This window comes from Coenobita brevimanus, chromosome 68 (assembly GCF_032717465.1).
Source record: "Coenobita brevimanus isolate Jiangsu-jjx chromosome 68, ASM3271746v2, whole genome shotgun sequence".
Taxonomy (NCBI): domain Eukaryota; kingdom Metazoa; phylum Arthropoda; class Malacostraca; order Decapoda; family Coenobitidae; genus Coenobita; species Coenobita brevimanus.
In genome coordinates, this window is record NC_137021.1 from 22488362 (window position 1) to 22512006 (window position 23645).

At 41.4% G+C, this 23645-nt stretch overlaps 1 protein-coding gene across 1 annotated transcript in view; it reads right to left on the bottom strand.

Annotated features, from left to right (window-relative positions):
• The window catches only part of LOC145405862 (microfibril-associated glycoprotein 4-like), a 136379-nt gene extending 114694 nt beyond the window's left edge, over nt 1-21685 (bottom strand). Inside the window, exon 1 of the mRNA XM_080277118.1 lies at nt 21368-21685. Coding sequence (XP_080133244.1) covers nt 21368-21685 — 318 coding nt within the window. The remainder of the gene's footprint in view (nt 1-21367) is intronic.
• Between the last annotated feature and the right edge of the window lie 1960 nt (nt 21686-23645).

Below are 23645 nucleotides of genomic sequence, written 5' to 3' on the forward strand. Positions count from 1 at the left end.
TGACAATACCAGGTGGTGAGTTTTCTCTCTCGCGGCTGTCTCTCGGAAGTTGCACATATGTGGCAACGTACCTGAGCATTCCTGCCTACTCTTGTAGGTCCTTGGCCTTCAATGGGTGGTAGCAGCTTTTTAAAATAATGGACAGCAGCCCAATCTTTTTGCATCAAGTCGGTTTGTTTGGTCACGAATTTCACTTGTACATCCCCGTGGCAATGACGACATTGAACAGTATTCCTGTAAGATTCTAAATGTGCAATCATGTACGAACTTCCTCACAGAGATTGTCTGTCCAGTTTTCTGGCACTAACAATGATGTTCATTCAGAATGCACACGTCTTCCAAGTGGAGAAAGAGTTTCTTATACCACTTGACAGAACAATGAATGCACACGACAGTATCAATCTGCATGTCACTCTTATCAGCCAAGTCCATGTTACGATTGTAGCCTGTGACTGCCTCTGGTTTTTGAATGCGTTCACCTGTCGCATGATCTATTTTCAGCGTGTCAACGAAAGCTCCTGTCACCTGTGTGCACAGTTTATATCATGTACACATCATACCTGTCTCGCCAATGCAGGGCAAGAAGATCCATGCTTTGTTGCAGCTTAACAATGCCTCTCTCTTGCTCATTATTGAACATTGGAAAATCGCGTTGGTTAGACCACACTGTTCCAAATTATCCAGTATTCCTGGTGAGCAGATGAAATGCCAGTTCTGGATAGGTATACCAATTATCTGTGAAGAGTATGTGACCTCTATGCAGATAATCATCCATCATTTTTTTTTTTTTCACTACTGTACCAGAAATGCCAAGACGATCGTTATGTGGACTCGATAAAAGCCATTTGTAACACACAAGAAAATATTTTCATACATGAAATGCATCTTGGGCAACAACCTGTTTCACGCCACCAGTTCCTAACTCGTGGCAATATGCCATTTGCCTTTTACCTTTCTCAAATGCCATGATAAATAGTTTATTGCATAACATAGTAAAATTAAAGGATGGCTTGGATGCAATAAGATTCATAAGTAATTAAAAATATATATTATCTTACGGACAAAGTCAGTGGGATCCATTCCTACTCAGTTAGCTCATCCGACTCGGTGCTACTGAATACAGAATAAGCACTTTTCACTGGAAAATATTTTAATTTGTTTCGCCACAGTGGCTCATACACACCTAATTATCTGAAATCCGCTAAAAAGATATATATATATATATATATATATATATATATATATATATATATATATATATATATATATATATATATATATATATATATATATATATATATATATATATATATATATATATATATATATATATATATATATATATATATATATATATATATATATATATATATATATATATATATATATATATATATATATATATATATATACTTAATTATAACTTAATTCTAAAAATTAAGTTTCAGAGCTAAAATGCACCAATGTTAGCAGATATTTCCCTTTCAGATCGTCAGCTCACCCGACTCGGTGCGACTAAATACCGAATCGGCACTTTTCAGTGGACAATATATAATTTTTTTCACCACCGTGGCTCAAACACACCTAATTATCTGAAAATCAGCCAAACAAAATTGTACTTAATATAACTTAATTTATAAATTAGGTTTCAGAGCTAAAATGCGCCAATGTTAGCAGATATTTCACCTTCAGATCGTCAGCACGCGTTGACAGACTTCTATTTTGCATACTTATTTATTCTGAGTACAGAAAATGTATCTGCGTTGTAAACTGATATTTATACAAAACAAAACTCCGTCAAGGCGAGTTGTTAGGCTTGAAACAAAACACTTCCACTAACTACGAAATTTTCGCTCTGAATCCTGATTTTCTATTAATAATTAAATTAAGGACAAATTTTTGACTGAATTTCAAATAATTAGGTATGCAAACCTATATGGTGATAAAGATTAAAATATTTTCCAATTAAAATTGCCAGTTCAGTCCAAGATCAAGATCACATTCGATGGTTGCGTGTTTGTATCTCGGTCAGCTGATCAGTGGTTGGCTCACCTCGTGGTGTTCTATTCCTTCATCATTTTCCTCTTTCTCCTCAACTTTCTGATCAACTTCTATCATACCCTCTACATTCTCATCAACAACTGTCTAAACAACCATTCTTAGGGTTGTAGCTAGTAAAATACCGCTATTGTGTCAGTTATTATTATTGTTATTGTGTTAGTGTTTTTATTTTATGTACTGTGTATGCTAGTTGTGTTGGTATAGGTAGCCTACATTTCAGAATGCACTAGAATATCGAAATAATTGCCGAACTATTAATATTGGAGAATTCGGACAAAGTATGCTAATAGTCTGGGGAATGGTATTTGGGGCCGGACTTTTGCTATTCCTGGACTTTTGGGATTCCCAGACTGGTCTTCCCCCCCCTCCCCTTTTAGTCCGAGAAATCGAGGGTCGAGTATATATCAATGCAAACCAATGAGAACTAAGTCTTGAGCAGTGACGAAGGAGGATCCGGGCCCCTACCCATGGTGAGGGGGGGTTATTCCCCCACTGCAAAATCTCCACCTTCCTCCACCCCAATAACTTAGTTCCCTCTCCCCCTCCCTCGCCTCTGACCACCTCCTGCTCCCTCCTTCCCCCTCTCCCACCGTCCTCCATCACGCCACAATGGTTTTCCCTCTTTCCCCCCTCCCTGTCTCCCTGGGGAGGGCTATATCCCCCCCTACCCCCCACATCCCTGTACTCCCTCTCTGCCTGTCCTCTTTGTTTTATGGTGTCTCTCTCCCTCCTCTATACCCCCGTGCCACCGCTCCAAGCCTCTCCCCACCCCTCCCCCACCCCCCACCCCCTGTAGTATGCCATCCACTTACAACTCCCCTCCCCCCCCGGCCTAAAGTATTATACGTCATTGTTACTATTCATGCCACATGTTTTCATGCAATACCAGATTGTTGTTTGTGTAATTGTATACACTGACGCACGAAACAGAATGTTTGTTTTTTCATGTTTTTTCTTTTTCTTATTTTTTTTTAATCTCCCTGTATAAACCATAATGTTTCCTGTAAATGTTAGTAATGTTTATTATTTTTATAATAATAAACTGTGTATTTGTGTGTTTGTCTCGTACACCATTATCATTATTTTGCATGCTTTAGCTTTTTTCCCCTTTAAATTCTTACAGCTACTTAAATTGACAGCTCTGAGGGGAGGGGAGGGGGGGAAAGGGTGAGGAGGAGTGGGTGTTGGAGTGTGTGAGTAACACCAAGAAAAAGATGTTGCATGCTTTTGCTCTTTTTTTTTTTTTTTGACAGCTCCACAACTATGAGCGAAGAGGATAGGGAGAGGGAAGATGAGGAGAGGAGAAGTGTTGTGTGGGAAGGGCGTTGGGAGTGAGCGAGGAACACCAACATAATTATTTTGCATGCTATTGTTTAACCCCTTAACCCCGGGGCGTCACTTTCGTGACGCTCGGCCACAATGGATCATACCGCGGGGCGTCACTTTTGTGATTCTGTGTTATTTTGAATTATCCTGGGCTCTCAAGTGGTGGCTTGTATCATCTATCAGTACTGCCAATGTCCAACACTAGTCAGCACTCCAAATCTCATCTGTACTCCCATCCATTGTTGACATTTTAGCGATTTTACCCCCTTCATGACTCCCCTCCCTACCTGCCCTCCATTACCCTCTCCTCTCACCTCCCACTCCGCGCTGCGCTACGGAAATTTCCCCCTGATTTTTCCACAAATTTCATCCATTGAAATAAGCCCTATGCCCTATACTGATACCAAATAATATATACCAAAAAAAAAAAAAACAGGTAAGTGATAGTGTTATACACCAGAAATTGGCTAATTATCACCTGACAAAACCTCATGTGCATTCATTCGCTACATTACCACGGTAATTTCCCCTTTGATTTATGCCTTGTAATCGATGTCTGTAATAAAAATAAATATCAGAAAGGAAGGGAGAATCCTAACTGACATTTACATTCACCTGGAACTACCTATTTCTTTATTTATTGCCGAGATTTTCTACCTATAAAAAATTAGCCTGTGAGTTAGCAGCAGTCAGCCTAAAGTGTCATTGTCAACCCTTCCCTTCTCAGATAAGCCGCGGCATTTAGTTCCTTGTCCTCCGCTGTAGAGAAACCATGTCGCACTTGCGCCCCGCCATTCCTGCCGCTTCTGCGCCCGTTGCAAAGGGCCCCGTGACCTCTACTCCTAAGAAAAGTGGTGAGGCAAGCAGGAAAGGCCTTAGTGACTCTGCAGTGGCACGTGAACTGGCAGAATTGTCCATGATAATGATGGACAGTGACTATGACGATTCGGGTGAATCGTGTGATGAGCCGGATGAGGTTATCGCGCCAGAAACAGCAACAACGAGTGCTACAGTAAGTGAATCAGTGTCTAGCTCCAAGGGAAAGGAACCTTTAGTGCAGGAAGGACAAGAATTTGGGAAGGGAGTGAAAAAGCGGCGTGTTAGCCCCAGAACAATGTCCCCACGTGACCCAGCCCGCCATGAGTCACGAGTGCATTCACCTCCCCGATCCCCAAGCCCCGCTTTACTCATCTCTTCATCATCGTCGGCTGAGTTATCTCCGGAGTCTTCGTCATCGGAGTCACCACCAGCATCAACAGTGAAGGCAGGCCGTAGAGGTAGAGGTAAATCTAGGAGAGTGAAAAGTAGTGTAGCTAGTAGGGTAAGGGCTGCTAGTGCTGTACGGCAACCTAGGGTCAGTGAGAGTGACCTTAACAGAGATAAACCTCCCTCACAGCCAACCTCCACCACCACTACCACCACCTGCCCTACACCGCCTTGACAGGGAATCCTGGACGCCTTCGCGTGGACGGAAGGGTCAGATTTTGTCCCTGAAAATCTTGTTTTTGATGAGAGCTCCTCAGGAGTTCAGCCTGCCTTCACTATGGACGAAAATGCTGAGTGTGTTGACTACCTTTTGGCCTTCCTAGATGACGAAGTCATGCAGCACATATGTGATGAGACCAACAGGTATGAATCACAACGTGCTGCAAGTGGTACAGGTGCAGCCAAGATGCAACAGTGGTCCATGCTGGGAGTGCAGGAGCTGTATGTGTTCTTTGCCCTCATGCTTCTCATGCCACACTCCAAGAAGCATGAGTTAGAAGAATACTGGTCCATGGACCCCTTACTACCCTCACCCACCTTCAATAAGTACATGGCCAGAGATCGCTTCCGGAACATCATGGGAAACCTGCACCTTGCCGACAATGATGTACCTTCCCAAACCGACCCACTCTGGAAGATCCGGGAGATTCTGAGCAGAATGAAGGATAAGTTCATGTCATTCTTCCACCCCTTTCAGAAGGTTGTCATTGATGAATCCTTGGTTTTGTTCAGAGGACGTCTTCGGTTTGTTCAGTACATTCCAAGCAAACGCCATTGCTTTGGAATTAAGTTCTTTGTACTGTACGACTGTAAGACGGGGTACATCCTTGACTTCGTCATATATTCAGCCAGCACTGTCGATCTCGATAAAACACACCCCCTTGGCTTCTCAGGCTGTGTAGTGAAAGTGCTCCTAGAAAAGTATTTTGGTGGGAATCATGTGCTGTATACAGACAACTACTATACAGCATCGAAACTTGCCAAATATCTTTCTGAGCACGGCATTGGCTCCTGCGGCACTGTGAAAAGTAATCATGCCAACTTCCTCAAATTCCCAGAGGCGGAAACCTCGCAGCGAGGAGACGTGCACGTACGCAAGTGTGAGAAGATGCTGGCAATACGGTGGTATGACAAGAGGGTCGTGCACATGCTCACCACCGTACATAAGGGGGAGATGAGAGACAGTGGGAAGGTCGACCGTAGGACAGGCGAACCTGTGATGAAACCTGATGCTGTGTTGGACTATAATATCAACATGTGGCTGGTGGACAAGTCCGACATGATGATTGGTGAGATTGACTGCCTCAGGAAGAATACTAGGTGGTACAGGAAAGTTTTTCTGCATCTCATAGATATGACGATGCTGAACGCCTTCATCCTGTACAAGATGAAGGTCAAGCCACCCAAGTCCTTCTCCCTGAGGTTGTTCGCCAGGACTTGTGTCCAGCAGCTGCTGGAAAGATATGGTAGGGTGCAAGCAGCAACTCCAAGGCGCCATCCAGTAACACTTCCCGACCGACTTGAGCAGAGGGCGTATATGGATCGGCACAGACTTGAGCTAATGCCTGCCACAGGGAAAAGGAAGGCTGCGATTCGCAGGTGTCAGGTATGTGCGCATACCACACGCCACACACCTGAACATAAACGCACCTCTTGGCAGTGCGCTGAGTGCCAGGTTCCCCTCTGTGTTACCTGCTTCTTCGATTACCACAGCCAGAAGCAGTTCTAACAGTGCAAGTGTGGAAGCAGAATTATTTGGAAATAATGTGTAAATAATGTGTAAATAGCAGGTGAAAGCAATGGATGTTCAGTTCATATGATTGAATAGTGTATTATAGTTTTATCTTACTGAAAGTGACAGTGAATAACATAGTGTAAGTAAAATAGCAGGGTAAATATTGAAAATAGAATAGAAAATGTAAATAGTAATGTAAGTAATTAGTAATATAAGAATATGAGTACAAATAATTTATGTTATAACAGTGAAAGTGAATCCGTGGCTCTCTACATATTTCACTGAATGAAAAATTGAATGACTTCAGTGACAATAAACTAATACGACTGAAGGAAACTTATGGAGAAAGACTCCAGATATATATAAGTGTGATATAGTAATAGAAATATAAAGTGTGAGGGGTTTTATGAATAATAAATGACAGAGTGCCTAGAGCAAACTAGCACAAGTGCGACGATCAGACGCGCTCGTAATTTCCATTGCTTTCACAGTGTTTTTTTTTTTTTTTAGTATGGATCCCAAACTACTTGAAAATTGTAGAATAGTGTTTATAGTGTTTGTATCTGGCTGTGGTAATCATATTACGGGTTGTCGGGAAGTGTAAAGTGGAGACTTCGTTACCCTACTTCAGAGGTCTCCACAAGTCCTACGGTAACTGACGAAGGCTCAACAATCATTCCAGGAGAAAGCTGAAGGTATGTGCCATAAGCATATGTAATTTTATTATTCTAGGACTAATAACTGATTTTTGGCAAATATTTTTTGAGAGTCTGTCGGAGCCCAAATAACCCCGTGGGACATGCAAGTCATTGGTAAACAAGCCCGCGGTGTAGGGGTTAAAAAAAATAGAGCTGGAAAATTCTGAAGGGGGAGTAGGTGGGAGGGGGTAATAGGGGGAACGAGGAAGAGAGGTAGGGTGATAGGAGTGGGTGAGGAAGGTCATGGGAGGGGAGAAATGGGGTGGGGGAGCATAGAAAACTGGGGTCGTGTAACTATTTTCAACTCTGTCGGGCTATAGCTCGTGATCCAGTCGGTCTAAAATGCTCTGGTTTGTGGCATAAGGTGTGTAAATTCAAGCTCTAAACCTTGGACATAACACTTTTTACTTCTGTAAGAGCTGAAAAATTGGCTCCGTATACAGATTTTCAAGCTAGTACGGATGGTCCAATTGCGTATCCTAGGGGTTAATACTTTCCCCAATCCTTGTCTATGCACCCTGTCATATGCTTTCTCCAAATCCATGGAGGTCACATGAAACTTCTTTCCCTTCACTAGAACCTTTTCCACTAAAGATCTAAGAATGAATATCTGATCTATACAACCTCTTCCCTTCCTGAAACCTCCAATTTCTTCTCCAAATAATTCCTCTTTCTTTCCCTCTGTCAGTAAGTATCCTACCATATACTTTTCCTATTACACTAAGAAGACAGGTGCCCCTATGATTACCACACACCTCTTTTTCGCATTTTTGTACAGGGGAATAATTATACCTGAGTTCCAATCCTCCAAGGAATCTACCTTCCTCCCAGGCCAGTCTGCACATCTTCCACCTCCACTCAACTACTATCTTTCCTCCATGCTTCAGAATTTCACTACACACTCCATCAGTTCCTGGGGCTTTCCCCATTTTGACTTTCATCGTTGCTTCCACAACTTCCATCCTACCGATTTCTTCCCCAGTTTTCACATCGCTCCATCTTTCAGCCATTCCCCAGCCACTTATACTAGCATTATGTTCATTTTCGATGCTCAACAATTCCTAAAAGTGTTCTCTTCATCTGCTCACTTTTTCTCCTTCTCCACTAGTAATCTATCATTTTTATCTTTCACTCCCTGACTAACTTTTATGCCACCCTGTCACACTCACTTTACCTCTTTCCAGAACATTTTCTTATATTCTCTCTACTTTACACTCAAATTCCTTTCAAATTCCCCATCCACTCTCTTCTTACTGATCTTTTCACCTCTCTCTTCATATAACTCCCTCTTCCGTCTCTCAGCTTGTTCCACATTCCTGTCTTTCATCCACTAACTATATGCATTCTTCTTATGTGCCACAGCCTCTCTCACCTCTTCAGTCCACCATGCTGTTCCCTACACCCTCTTTCGTCTTTTCTTCACCCCACACACCGCTTCACAAGCTGCAAAGATTTCTTCTATGAATATCTTACAAACATCATCCATGTCCCCCATTTGCTCCATCCCATAATTACCCAATTGCTTCTGAACATTTCTTATATTCTGGCTTTTTTCTGTCCTCTTGTAACCTTTCCACCCTCCTTGCATGAAGTACTTCCTCCTGTCTTTCCTTTCTTCTATTTCTCTATTTCACTTGGACCTTGATTCTCACTACCACCAAGTGGTGGTCAGAAAGTCGACTCCCCCAACCTCTAAATGCTCTTGTATCCATTACACACCTCCCCATCCTGTCATCCACACACACATAATCAAGCATTACCTTCTCTTCATTCAGTTCACCACCCACCCTTCTTATCACTCGCCACGTTCTCCTATGGATCATTTTATGTCTGAAGAGGGTATTGGCTATCAACAAACCCCTCCTAGCACAAATGTCCAGTAAAGCATTGCCATTCTCATCCACCTCTGTAGGCACACCCCACTTACTAACTACTCCATCCACCTTCACATTCACTACTAATATATCTAATCATAAACACTCTCTCATTCCTTTCAAACTTTTCCACGCATGCTTCCACATTTGTCTAGAACTCTTCTCCCACTCTGCTTGCATGATCTTGCACTGGCGCATACACGCACACAATCACCAACATTTGTGGTCCAACTTTCAATCTTACCTCCACAATCCTTTAGCCAACCGATCCATTCTTATATTCTCTTTCATTCTGTTACTCAAAACAATACACACTCCCTCTTTTGCCCTCCCATTCTCACCTACTCCTGCTCATATACCCTATCCATACTCCCATTCTCTCACACTCTCACCTCTTCATTTAGTTTTAGTTAATCCACATACATCCACTATGGCACCTTCAAGGACAGGGACAATCACTTTCTTTAACCTCATCGTTTGCATTTCTTGTATTCCACGTCACAGTCCATACCATGTCCTTCGTTTGGTCCTTAGTCGTCACCTTTGGTCAGTCCTGGTCCAAGGCTTCTTGTTTGTAGTTTTAGTTAGTTATTTTCCCTGAAGGGACAGTATCCTTCCTCCAACCCACTTGTTGCCACGTAGGGAACATGTGTTGGTTGGTTATATTTTTACCACCCAGTATTGTAAATGCTTTCCTGGTCTCCAGGAAATCATTTGGCTTGCCACTCAGTGTACAGCCACCCTAAAAACCCAGTACCACTACACCAAGTGGGTGGATGATGGGCGCCCCCACCTACCACCAGCGATAGTCTGTTAAAAAGAAAAAAAAAATCACCCAGTACCATCCCGTACTCGTCAAACTAGAGCAGCAACCAGAGAATACATACCTCCCCCAGTGCCAGATCCAGATACGTCCCCAAATTTACTCGATTCTTTCTTGGCCCATGGCCCATCCTTCCGCAAAAATTCATTGAAATTCATCAATGACTTTTGGAGATACTGTGCGGTAGGGTCCGGATCCGGATCCGCCCCCAAATTTAATCAGTTCTTTCTTGGCCCATTACCCACCCTCCCACAAAATTTCAATGATATTAATTGAGAATTTTTGGAGATATGGTGTGAATTAACAAACAAATAATTCTGGATCACAGCCTAAAACCTAATCGGTTGTTTATTGAGTCATACCCTACCCCTCCAAAAAATTTCATGAAAATCCGTTTGTAACTTTTTGAGTGATCATGCTGACAGACAGACAGACAAACAAACAAACAAACCATTGTGGGGTAAAACATATATCTCCTGCAGGAGGTAAAATAGAACAGAAAGAAACTGAGCACGGAACTATTTGCCGTCCATCCTATCGTGTCTTGTAACCAGAGTTATTGTCATCAAACGTAAAGGTCCTCATGGCACAGTCAGCAACCAATGCCCATAAGTATGATGCACGGGAAGGTGATGCCTGCACCTGCAACTGCTGCCTGAAGTGTCTCTTGATCTTTAGCAGGCTGTCACATTTCACGACAGATTTTCTAGTGTGCTGTGAAGGCAGAGGGGTAGACAAGGTTTCCGGTGCTGAGAAGGATGGCCCTGTGCAGGCTCAAGTGATGCAACTGCATGGAATGATGAAAGGCTGCGTGAGGTGGGGGGAAGTGGTGGTGACAGTTGAACAAAGTGGAGGAACTCGCGCTGTACTCCTGCCGCAAATGTTCCTGCAACGTGCTCGCCTCCTCCTCAGGCTCTTCTCTAGAAATTATTGCTTTCCCACCCTCTTAGTGCAGCAGTCTTGGAGTTAGAAGAACGTGGAGAATCGTCAGTGTCGTCAGAGTCCTCATCATCATCGTACTCCTCAGTTGGTGTCTTGTAACACTCGTCACTATCATCATCTGGGGGGTCATCTATTCTCCTTCCACGCTCGCCCTCAGACCCAATATGGACATCACCCTCCCTATCTTTGGGGAGGGCAGCGTTGGAAGGGGCTGCTGGCCTTGAGGTGAGCGAAAATCGGACGTCCTTTCGTGACTGTGACACGTGCTATACTAACAGCCTGAGTGGTTTAGAGGGTAGAGTAGGTCGGTGTCAACATCTCGCAGACCTTTGTTCGTTTCCCAAAATTGTTGCAGTTATTTACAGATTGCACTGGATCGACACCATTGGCCACGTTATGGTAACGCGTCGTTCGATAGCGCAGGCCATTTAACCCCCGGCGTCCCGTCTACGTTCTTTAACGTCCACACGTTTTGTCACTGCCAATCCCGTCGACGTACATAAACGTGAAAAAATTGCAAGGTCCCTAATTTGCACAATTTTCAATTTTCGCTATTGAATTTTGGTACGTATACACGTGACACCTTCCTCTACAAGATGCCAGGGCAGGGACAATGCCTTACCCAGCATGACCTCCTCCCCCCCCTGCATGCCATTGTCTCGCAATTCACCTGTTATCAGTGACCTGGCTAGTATAGCCATGTCATGCCACAGTACGAAATTCAGGGCCAGAGTGATTCCCCAATCAATGACAATGTGGAGGACAAACTTTACATAGCATTAGAGGAAGAAACAGTTAGAAATGGTGATCAGGTAATGTGGCAAAAAAAGGTCAGGTATTAGTGAGTGAAACAATGCTTATAATGCCTATATTACTGCTTGAAAACCATTATACTCTCATACTACATGTAAATCGTACCAAGTAAATAAATACCGTTTATGAGTGGTGTAAAATAGGTATCCTCCCATAGAACTCGTTTTCTTTGGTGTCAGCCTGATAGAAAACTCAGTAAGGTATGGAGGTACTCCTACCTGTATCGAGTATTTTAAACCTCGGGTGAGCGATTTCTCTATGAATTTTCGATGTTTCTCGCCAAAAGCGAAGGTTTGAGCCAAAAAAAAAATTTTCCTAAAATGGTCGGGCTTGGGGGGAGTCAGTGGTGGAAAAGTGATCGGGATGGGGCGGGTTAAGGGTTAATGGTTTCCTGAGTTACAGGAAAACGTTCAATTTTTACAACAGTACTACAGTACAAATTATACAAAAAATAATGGTTGAGCCTCTTGAGAATAAACGCCCCTAAAGACACCTTGTATACTTAACACCTGAAATATTTTTTTCAGGAAATATTCCTAAATGTTAATACCACCTTAAGAAAACATAAGTACCCTACTTCCACAAATATCCAAGTGTTGTAGTATTTTCAGTAGAATTTCTATCAAGAAAATATATTTACATACACTGTATTTCATGTTAGTACATAAATCTACACACAGATAGATTCGGATTTGAGTTTGAACTGTTACATAAGACAAACATTATCTGTTTTATACAAAAGATCTGAATTGTCAGAGATATGAAAAAGGGTTAATTTCGACGTAGTAAGTAGGATATGAGAGATTTTTTAAAATTAGATATTGAGGGTTATTTTGCATGTCGAGAGGCAGCCTATTCCAGACCTTCAAGCCAGGGAACTTTATACATATCTGCGGCTCTTTGGAGCCCAGCAGTGGAATTTCTAAGTAGCTGATAATGTAAGCTCTATCATGCTGCACAACAGTCCTAGGTTACAGAGGTTAAGCAGTGATTTAAACACAATATAGCGGAACAATGGGCATTAACATCATTTAGTTTTAATAGTCTCTGATTTCGATACAGATCATTAGTGTGGGCATATTTTGATTTGTAACAAGTAATATTCTGAACATTTTTTTCTTTGTGACTGCGATATTATCAAGTTTACTCATTCCTGCTTCTCCCCATACTATCAGGCAGTACGACAGATTTTGATATATTAGAGAATACTAAATCTTTTAGGGCACTAGAATTGAAGTAACTGCGTGTGAGGTAAAGAATGCCGCACAGTTTATTGATATTGTTCATTAGGTGATGAATGTGATAATTCCATGATAACTGTTCATCTACACGACCCCAGGAAACTTCATGCTGTTTTCATCATTCGCTGTTGTGTCTCCGATTTTTATGGGATGAATATTATGAGGAAATTTTTTGTGTCTATGAAAGAGAATAATCCACTTTTAAACTCTGTGTAAAAATAATCATTTACTGACTCAGCTGTGGTGTACAGGTCATGGTAACTTGCATAAATGGTGCTGTCATCAGAAAACTATTTAAATTTGAACAATATACTAGAGATGACTTTATGATTAATGTATAAAATCAAAACTAATGGCTCAATATGGATCTTTGTCGGACCCTATTAGTAACAGATTTAGTAGAGGATTTGCAGTCATAAAACTGAACAAACTGAAGTCGATTCTTTAAGTATGACTAAAAACATTTGTCTGTAGGGTCTCGACTACCAAAATGCTCAACCTTCTTTATGAATGATCTGGTGATTAACTTTATCGATGGCTATCTTAAGATCGAAAAATATTAATACTGTAAAATTTTTGTTAAATTCGTTTAGTAAATCCTTCTAAAAGGTGATAAAAGCAGACTTCATTGATCGATCTTTTCTGAATCCATATATATATATATATATATATATATATATATATATATATATATATATATATATATATATATATATATATATATATATATATATATATATATATATTATGCTAGGAAGAACCAACCAAAGGCCGCAAGCCCGCCAGTGTTGTTCCTTCCACGAGAAAAATATAATACAAGAGAGAGCCAAGTTCAAGATCCGATCATTTCGAGATGCCTGGAGACACTGCGTTTGAAAGACTGGAGATCATAGGCAGCAGGAAATACAGACAGAGGGAGACAGTTCCAGAGCTGACCTGTTGCATAAATGAAGGACTGGGAGTAACGGTTAACTCTTGCATTAGAGAGTTGGACAGAAAAAGGATGAGAGTTTGCTGCTAGAAGGGTGCTACGCACCTGTCGTAGAGGTGGAGGAATGCATGCAGACAGTTCAGAGGAGCAGTGACCATTGAAGTAGCGATAGAAAAGAGATAAAGATGCAACAGTGCGACGAAGAGACAGAGGTTGAAGGGAGTCAGTAGGAGGAGGAGAGTTAATGAGACGAAAAGCCTTTGACTCCACCCTATTGAGAAGAGCTGTATGTGGGGAGCCTTCCCATACATGAGAGTTGTACTCCACACAGGGGAGGATAAAAGCCCTGTATAGAGTCAACAATTGTGCAAGGGTAAAGAAGGAATGGAGTCGGCTTAGCACACCTACTCTCTTGGAAGCAGATTTTACAAGAGATGTAATATGATCTTTCCAAGACAAGTCCCGAGTAAATGAAACCCCAAGCATGTTCAAGGATGATGCAGGATTAAGCTGAGTATTATTAAATATTAGTGGGTATACATGTTGAAGATTATGTCGGGTTGATAGGTGTAAAAACTGAGTCTTTGATGCATTAAGAACACTCAGATTATTTTTACCCCAGTCAGAGATACGAACCAAGTCAGACATTAGGTGTGCCATAGCCTCATCCCTTGTTTGTTGAAGTAACTGCTGAGATGGACGTTACAGGAACCGAATGGAAAGGTGAAGGGTGGAGTCATCAGCATATGAGTGGATAGGGTTAGATGTACAGCTTAGAAGGTCATTGATGAATAAAAGGAAGAGAGTTGGTGATAGGACAGAGCCCTGAGGAACACCATTGTTGATAGATCTAGGAGAAGAACGATGGCCGTCTACAACAGCGGCTATAGAACGACCAGAAAGGAAGCCAGAGATGAAGGCACAGATAGAAGGATAGAAACCGTAAGAGGGCAGTTTGGAAATTAAAGATTTATGCCAGACTCGCTCGAAAGCCTTAGAGATGTCAAGTGCAATGGCAAAGCTTTCGCCAAATTCCCGAAAGGAGGATGACCAGGAGTCTGAAAGGTAGATTAGAAGATCGCTAGTGGAGCTTCCCTGACGGAACCCATACTGATGATCAGAAAGAAGATTGTGACAGGACAGATACTTTAAAATTTTTATATTAAGAATTAACTTGAAAACTTTTGAGATACAGAATGTTAAAGCATTTGAACGATAGTTAGAGGGTTGGGAATGGTCACTCTTCTTTGGAACTGGCTGAATGAGAGCAAACTTCCAGCAAGAAGGAAAGGCACAAGTTGATAGACAAAGGCGAAAGAGCTTGCCTAGGCTGGGTGTAAGCACAGAAGCACAGTTCTCAAGAACAACAGGAGGGACTCCATCATGCCCATATGCCTCATTAGTATTGAGGCCAGCAATGGCAGAAAATACATCAGGTGAAGAAATTTTAATGTCAGCCATGAGGAAGTCAGAGGGATGAAGTGATGGAGGAACAGCACCGGAATCGCCTAAGGTGGAACTGGAGGAGAAAGTCTGAGCGAAGAGATCTGCTTTATCAGTAGAAGAAATAGCTACAGAGCCATCAGAGTAGAAAAGAAGAGGGAAGGATGATGAGGTAAAGTTGTTAGAAAGATTTTTGGCAAGGTGCCAGGAGGAGCGGGAAGAATTCGAGTTGGAGAGTTGAGAGCATTTACTGTAGTATGGATGAAATTATTTTTAGCAGAGCGAGGAACAGACTTAGCACAATTCCAGGTAGAAACGTATATAAGATGTGATTCAGGGGTGGGTTGGCTCTAGTATCTTTTATAGGCCCTCTCCTTGTTGTGGACAGGATTAGAACAAGTGTGATTATATCATGGCTTCCTTGCATTAGTCAGAGGACATGAGAAAGGAATGTATGCTTCCATGCCCGAAAGAATAACCTCCGTAATGCTCAAGGGACACCCAGATGGCTCCAGGCCATGGAAGCAATAATCATTCCAAGGAAAATCAAAGAAGTACTGCCTGAGGGCCTCCCAATCCGCAGCCCCAAAGTGCCACAGACAACGTTTCTTTGGAGGGTCCACACGCCATACCGGAGCGATAGGACAAGTTATGTGATAAGGTTGTGATCGGAGGAGCCCAAGAGAGAGAAAAGATTAACAGTGTAAGCAGAAGGATTAGTAGTAAGGAAGAGGTCAAGTATGTTGGAGTTCTCTCCAAGGCAGTACAAGCTGCTCCAGGTCATTAAGGATAGAAAAGGTGTAGGCTAGTTCACCAAGTGGATCAGTGAAAGGAGAGGAGAGCCAAAGGTGGTGGCAAACATTGAAATCTCCTAGAATCGAGATTTCAGAGAAAGGAGAAATGGATAGAATGTGTTCCATCGTAGAAGTAAGATATTCAAAGAATTTTTGAGAGTCAGTAGAATTGGGAGATAAGTAAACAGTGCAGATATATTTAGTCAGAGAATGACAGGAAAGCCGAAGCCAGAGTGCAGAGAATTCAGACTAATCGAGTTCAGAAACACGAGAACAAGATATGTCATTGCGTACACATACGCAACATCCACCTTTGGCTTTGAAATGAGTATAGAGAAAGTAGGAGGACACTGAAAAGGGTTTGCTGTTAGTTGCCTCAGACAACTGAGTCTCGGTTAGAAAAAGAAGGTGAGGTTTAGAGAAGGAGAGGTGGTGCTCAACAGAGCAAAAGTTAGAGGAAAGGCCGTGAATGTTGCAGAAATGAAGAACATGAGAGTCAGTGGTTCCAGGAAGCTCAAGTCGTCACCGGGAGAGGGGCGGAAGGTGAGGGCATTTATGCCCCCCCCCCTGGGGACTCCGAGGCCAAGTGTAGTGCTGCCATGACTTTTTAATTTTGGGCAAGGAAGTGAAGTGTGTACTGTGCATGTAGTTTGGTGTTGATAGTGAAATTTGTATTGGAGAGCATGCTGGCCAACTCTCTGTGTTACTGAGACACTGAAAAAATTCAGTAAAGGGGGATAGTCTGGACCTAGTCCCGAGGGCTGATGAAATGGGAGCTCCAGCTCTCCCTCTCATCAACCTTCCATCCACCTTGGGAGTACTGCCCTGCTCGACTGGTGCTACAGCCTCTGTGTGTGTGTGTGTGTGTGTGTGTGTGTGTGTGTGTGTGTGTGTGTGTGTGTGTGTGTGTCTGTTCCCATTATATCTCATGAACGGTTTGAGCTATCAATATGAAACCTTGATGGTATCAAGACATGGCCAAAATCTTGGACGAGTTAAAAAAAAAAAAAAAAAAGAAGGGTACATGGGGTCAAGGGCAAGGTCACCAAAATGGCTGCCAAAGGTCAACTGGTTTTTGTCACCCACCTTTAGCACCATTATATCTCATGAACTGCTTGAGCCATCAACATAAAACCTTCAGGGTATCAAATCATGGTCAAAATTTTGCACGAGTTCGAAAATGGGCACTCATGGTCAAGGTCAAGGTCACCAAAATGGTTCCCAAATGTCAACTAGCTTTTCTCGACCACCTTTAGCACCATTATATCTCATGAGCTGCTTGAGCTCTCAACATGAACCTTTCATCGTATCAAGATATGGCCAATTTTTGGACGAGTTCGAAAATGGGCACTCGGGGTCAAGGTCAAGGTCACCAAAATGGCTGCTAGAGGTCAACCAGTTTTTATCGCCAGCCTTTAGCACCAACATATATCATGAACAGCTTCAGCTATTAACATGAAACCTTTAGGGTATCAAGGTATGGCCAAAATCTTGGACGAGTTCAAAAATGGGCACTCGGGGTCAAGGTTAAGGTCACCAAAATGGCTGCCAAAGGTCAACTAGTGTTTATCACCTGCATTTAACACCATTATATCGCATGATTGACTTGAGTTATCAACATGAAACCTTCAGGGTATCAAGATAGGGCCTAAATCTTCGACTTAGCCAACAGCATATTCTAGCGAGTGATTAGCATTCTGCTCCCGAATGCTTTTCTTTCATGTTATTAAATGGATATAAATCTGAGACCGTGTTAAAATTTATTTTTTTTGCAATATTCTACTCACAGTAGGTAACACTGATGCAGGAAGATGATTACTGACAAGTATTTTATCTCCTGCCTGAAAGATGTGTATTCCTTTAACAGTTTTTAAAAGGTCGGAAAAATACCTGTGGAAAATGACATATTACAGTGTAGAGTCACCTGAACTGGAAAGATGGATAATAAAAGTGACAGGAAAGATAGGGCAAATTGTAAAATGATGATAATGGTGAAGGAAGAAGTAGACAGCTCTGCATCAAGTGAGTGAAAAATGGTCGCCACCACCCTACTCCAATATTGGATTGGATAAGTAACAGGGTGAAAGGGTAAAACTACAACTAACGAATGGCTCACTGCTTTCTCGCATTATTTTATTGTTCTATTAAAATTTCCTTACAAGCGGGTAGGATATAAGTATTTGCATGTACAGTATCTATTTCCGTACATATGCACTCCTTTTAAGTATTTGATTCGTTTATTCGGAATACCGTCAGTAACCGCAAAAATATTTTAACTAATATTGTTTTGATGATACTTGATAAATTATATCACTGTATAACTGAATATTTCTTTATCCAAATTGTTCAGTGTTATGTAAGTCTGGCATGTTTCATATGAACCTTTTCATTTTGCTTCTTCACCTCGTAAGAAATTCTTTGGGGTTTTCTTTACACTCCTTCACTTGAACTACAGCTGTGTGGTGCTGCAGTGTTCGACTCGCGAGCTATCTGTGTCCGTCGTCTAGGGTTCGAAACCCAGCCTTGGTGGACATTTAAAGTGGGTTCTGGTAGTATGCCGTTTCATATGCTTCCACATCCTTGCATCATAATTCTAGTTGGACATGGCTCTCATTTCGCATTGGGTCCCCAAGGGTTTTCCTCTGAGGGACAGTTGGAGTTATCTGCTCCTATAATGTCAACAGGAGCCAGCGAGGTTGGTCACTCTTGCCTTATATGTTAGGAATAAGTAGCCTAGCCTCGGACCTCAATGTGCCTGATGTAAAAGGAAAGGGTTGGATGACAATTTAAATAAATAAACTAAAAGGCAGACAATAAAACAATACTATACTGCAATGAAGATTCGTTATCTCACTGTGCTTTACATTCTGAAAAAGGAAAAACAGTAGAAAGTGTTTTCAATCACTGCCCTGTAAACCCGAATATAGTAACTCTTTCCCAGAGTAATCAAAATATTCTGTAATCAGTCTTCAGTCTTTATCAATCAGTCTTATTAAACACACTAAAATATTTGCAGAAACTCCACTCATATGCAGCTTCAATGAACCATTGTGTAAAGATAGCCATTTCGCTGGGTGTGCTTATCCATTTTTTTTTTTAAATTCTCTGAACTGTAAGGAATCTAGGTGAAAACCAATGCAAATTCTCCCAATAAAAGAGGTGTTGAACCGGGTTAACTAATGTTGTTATACCTTGTACTTAAGCAGCAGTAAAAGTATGCCTTACATTTAAACAGAAGTAAAATATATGGTGAACAATCATATCTTAAAAACTGCTCTGAAAATGTTGCCATTGCTGGTGAAAGTCTCCGATAGTTTGTTAGAATTTCTATAGCGCAATATCCTTATGGGATAAAAATCTCTAGATTCAGCACTAGAACTGCCAAATTGGAAGCTCGCCGAACAGTAAAATAACGTTCAGACGAAATTCACGTCCCGCGGGATGTGACGGTCTCATATTGTTCTCTCAATCCGGAAATCCATGGCGTTTTTTTTTTTTTTTGCAGTACCAGTATATTCTTGCTGTCGCCAAACCGCCTTGGTTTACTTAGGAGAGACATTTCGAACTTGAGGGGTTAGATACAACCCTCATTATCCCCTCCACTACAAGTCTTCTAACTTAGTTTAACAATGATCTGGTGCCAGTAACGCAAAAGCAACGAACGCATATCGATTATTGTCACGGATTCGATTATTTATACATGTGGAGTTGATAACTTTATATAAAATCGTATTGCCCTCAAATGACTAAGGCAGCGGTCCCAGTCGTGGTTCTACCACAAAGAGTTTAACGAACTGTAGGGGTTCTATGGAAATTCGAATATTATTCGATTATTTTTATCCTGCTTTACTTTAACTGGGTACAATCCCAAAAGTCTCACTCAGGAACTTGCTTGTAACCGCTGATATTTGAAACTGACACCAGGTCTCTCCATTGTCCTTCATTGTTAGTTACCAAAACTAAGCAAACTAGAAAAAGTGGATTTTTTTTTTTTTAAGTGTGGACTGTGTAGGGTGGAATACTCTGAGACAGTTTGGTCATGTGGCGCGTAAGGTGAGTGAGAGACTGACTAGCAGAACATGTGACTGAGCTGGAGGGAGAGAGGCGGAGAATGAGATAAGGATGAAGAAGAGAAGTGGTTCTTAACCTTTTTATTGCTGTTATATCAAAGCACACTATCTCAAGCTACTTAAACCAGGAGAAGGAGTAGAAAAAAACATAATGATACTAGTAATGTATTATCCAAGTGATTACACAAACTATAAAATGAAATCAGAACATGGTTTTCAACAGCATTAATTGTTTTTAATAGAACATACACTATGATAGCCTACTAGTCTGATGGATGAAACACTTTTTCTTTAATCACTTTTCTATATGTGACTCAGACGCACTACGCATCGCATATCATAGTCAATAAACTTTTTATTTTTTTACTTTACAGAAACACCCACTTCACAGTGGAATGTTGCTGCAAAAGCTAGCAGGATCTTGTTTGCTCACTATAGTAAAATGGTCTATTCTTTACCAAGCGTTATCCAGTAGGCAGACAGATCCTACTCATAGTACTTTTTATTGTTTTACAAAATATATTGCCGTCCTTTAATCGACATTACCCCCCTCCCCCCGAAAAGGCAAAATTACTCCTGTGGTGATACTTACCTGCAGGATAAGAACCACTGAGGTAGAGGGACGGAGCAGCGAGTTTTATAAAATTGGAAAGTAATGTGTTATGGAGGGAAACCAGCTTGATGGCGGAAGACAGGACCACACAGTCCGTGATACAGGTGTTAGGCTAAGAAGACAGAAGCGTAGCGAAACAGTATTACGGATGTGATTATTTTTTAGAGGCTTAAGGAAGAAATGTGATTAATATTGGTTCCTTCGGTAGTTGCTGTATTCAGTGATTAACGATTACCTAGATAGGTGATAACAGGTTGTTTAAATCTGACATTGTTTTAGCAATTACAAGTAACAGAATGAAAAAAAAAAAATGAACTGAATGCACTGTGGTAACCCAAAAGTCAAGTAAAACTATGAGTTTTGTTGTGTGCTGATGAACTCCCTTTACTTAAACAATCTGTAGTCTTTTCCTACACACATCACTGATCAGTAACTTTGCTTTTTTTATTTTCTTTTAGAATACAAAATACATGTAAGTGTGCTGAACTAATTGTGTAAGTTTTTCATTTAACTGCAATCAGTTTCAGCAGGGAATCAAAGTGCATGGCTTACAAGAACGTATGTACAGTATTTATCAACACAATGACTACTATTAATTGCGATTTCAATCTGTCCTGTTGCAGGCCTAGAGCAGCTAGGGTAGGGGAACTACCGGTTAGAACTTGGTCGGAAAAACGGAAATGAGGCGAAAAGATTGAGAACAAATGAATTTGGGGGAAAATAGTGTTACAACTTACCTCAAGAGATGTGGAAACCTGATTTTCTCCTTGAAGGTTGGAGCAGACCGCAAGAGAGGAGGCCACACATGCAGGAGTGAACCCAATAAGCTGCAGTAGAGAGGAGACTGCAGGACAGCCACAGTGCAGACCGCAACTACTGGCAGGTTGTGCGAGAGGAATGTCAGTATGGTGAGTGGTAGGAATGTCAGTGCGATGTGTGGCCGGAATGTCACTTGATGTGGTAGGGTTGCTACTGGTGTCTGTGGCAGGGCTGACAGCTGTAACCGTCACCGCCACAACCATCAACACACTCCCACACAGATACACACCCACCATGTCAAGCGTGTCAGCTTTGGGTCGCGGCCGAGTGATGTAGGCGTCTAGTCTATTCAGATTAGATGCGACCCCTCGTTGTGGGGGCGAGTTGACGAGAGGGAAGTTGGAGAGAGAATGGCGCGCCAGCCACACGTCCCGCCACCACTGTCTCAGTCGTGCTCAAGGTCAATATCCTTGATGTTTTCATAACTGTGGAATTTCCTGAGCGTTGTGGGGAAAGCCTTCACATTAGTAGTGAAGCCGAAAAGATTTAACTATACCTCGATCAGCAGCACATTAACAGCTGTGTTGTATTATAGTATTCTTGAATTGAAAAGACTCATCAGCATATGAATATATTATTATGTCATCCGCAGATATTTATCTAGAGTCATAGGAAGTTAGCTATAAATATGAGGGTACTACGTGCACACTGTGGTTCTTCCCATTTGACAAACAAGAATATAATGTAGCAAATTCATTTGAAGACTGTAGTAACTCAAACCACACTGATGACAAAACTAAACAGGTTAAAAGAATAATAATAGATTTTTTTTTTATTAAGTTCTTTGAGAAGATGCCACAGTAAAAATTCATGCATGAAATTTCGCGGTGAGGTATTTCAAGTAATATATAAAATTGGCTAGGAATCTGGTCGTGTAACAGCCAATGTAGAGAAATGATTAATAAAGTATCACTGCTCTGGCAACGGTAGACAACAGAGTGCCGCAGTGGCCATGTTCCATTCATTAAATATGGCAATGACGTCAGTGTTGATCTAAATCATATTATATTGCAATCTGACTAAAAAAAAACGTCACAAGAAAACATCAGTGTAGACTGTACGATGTTTTTAATACTACCAAAAGACCAAGTTCACACAAAAATGTAATGAAGTGTGTGTGTGTGTGTGTGTGTGTGTGTGTGTGTGTGTGTGTGTGTGTGTGTGTGTGTGTGTTCTTACCTAATTGTACCTTTACAGGAATGAGTCAATCTCGTACGGTCCCGTGTCTTCAACCATTTCTTAACATACATGTCTTTAAAATCATAAATGTTTTGGCACACTCTGTTTCATTTGATAGTGCATTCCACTGATCAGTTGCTCTATCTGGGAAACTGAATTTCCTTAGATCTTTATCATCTCTTTTTTGTTCAGTTTTCTGCAGTGTCCTCTTGATGTTGCTTCCTCATAGGTTATACATCCATTTACGTCTATTTTCTCTTTTCCTATGATGCATTTATATAATATTAATCATGTCTCCTCTTTCCTTGTCTCCTGTCATTTTGGTATGTATAACTTTTCTAGTCTTTCATAGCTTAGATCCCTTAAGCTTGGTGCCCATCTTTTAGCGGCCCTTTGTACCTTTTCAGTTTTATTTATTTATTTGTTTTTTTGATATGTGGATTCCTGACTACTGATCGAAAGTCCAGAGTTCGCCTGATGAATGAGGTTATCTTTCTCAGCATGTCTTCATTTACGTATGTGAATGCTACCCTCAAATTAGCAAGCAGTGTGTACATGTTCCTTACTTTTCCATTTATGTGGTCAGCCGGTAATAGTCTGTTACCGATAATCACTCCTAAAGCCTTTTCCCTTTCTGATGTGTGTAGGGCTGATCTTACTAACATATACTCTGTCTTTTTTTCTTTTTTTTCTCACTTTTACCTAATCAAGGAAGCGGGGTTGAGAGAGACAGAGAGAGAAAGAGAGAGAGGGGGGGGAGGGGGATGCAACTCATCTCGGGCGATCAGCGATTTTTAGCAACGTTGGATCTGGTTGATATTCTGGATGGACGATTGCCTGGGAGTAACACCTACTCTTAAATCAGAGTGGATTAATCTAGATAAGGAGACAGGGCAACACGATTCTAGCTCAGATCCTGGGTGCTGCAGCAAAGCAAGCACACACACACACACACACGAACATTCTTACCTAAATTCTGTACTTTTTATATTTGTGTACGTGTGACTTATAGGCAGG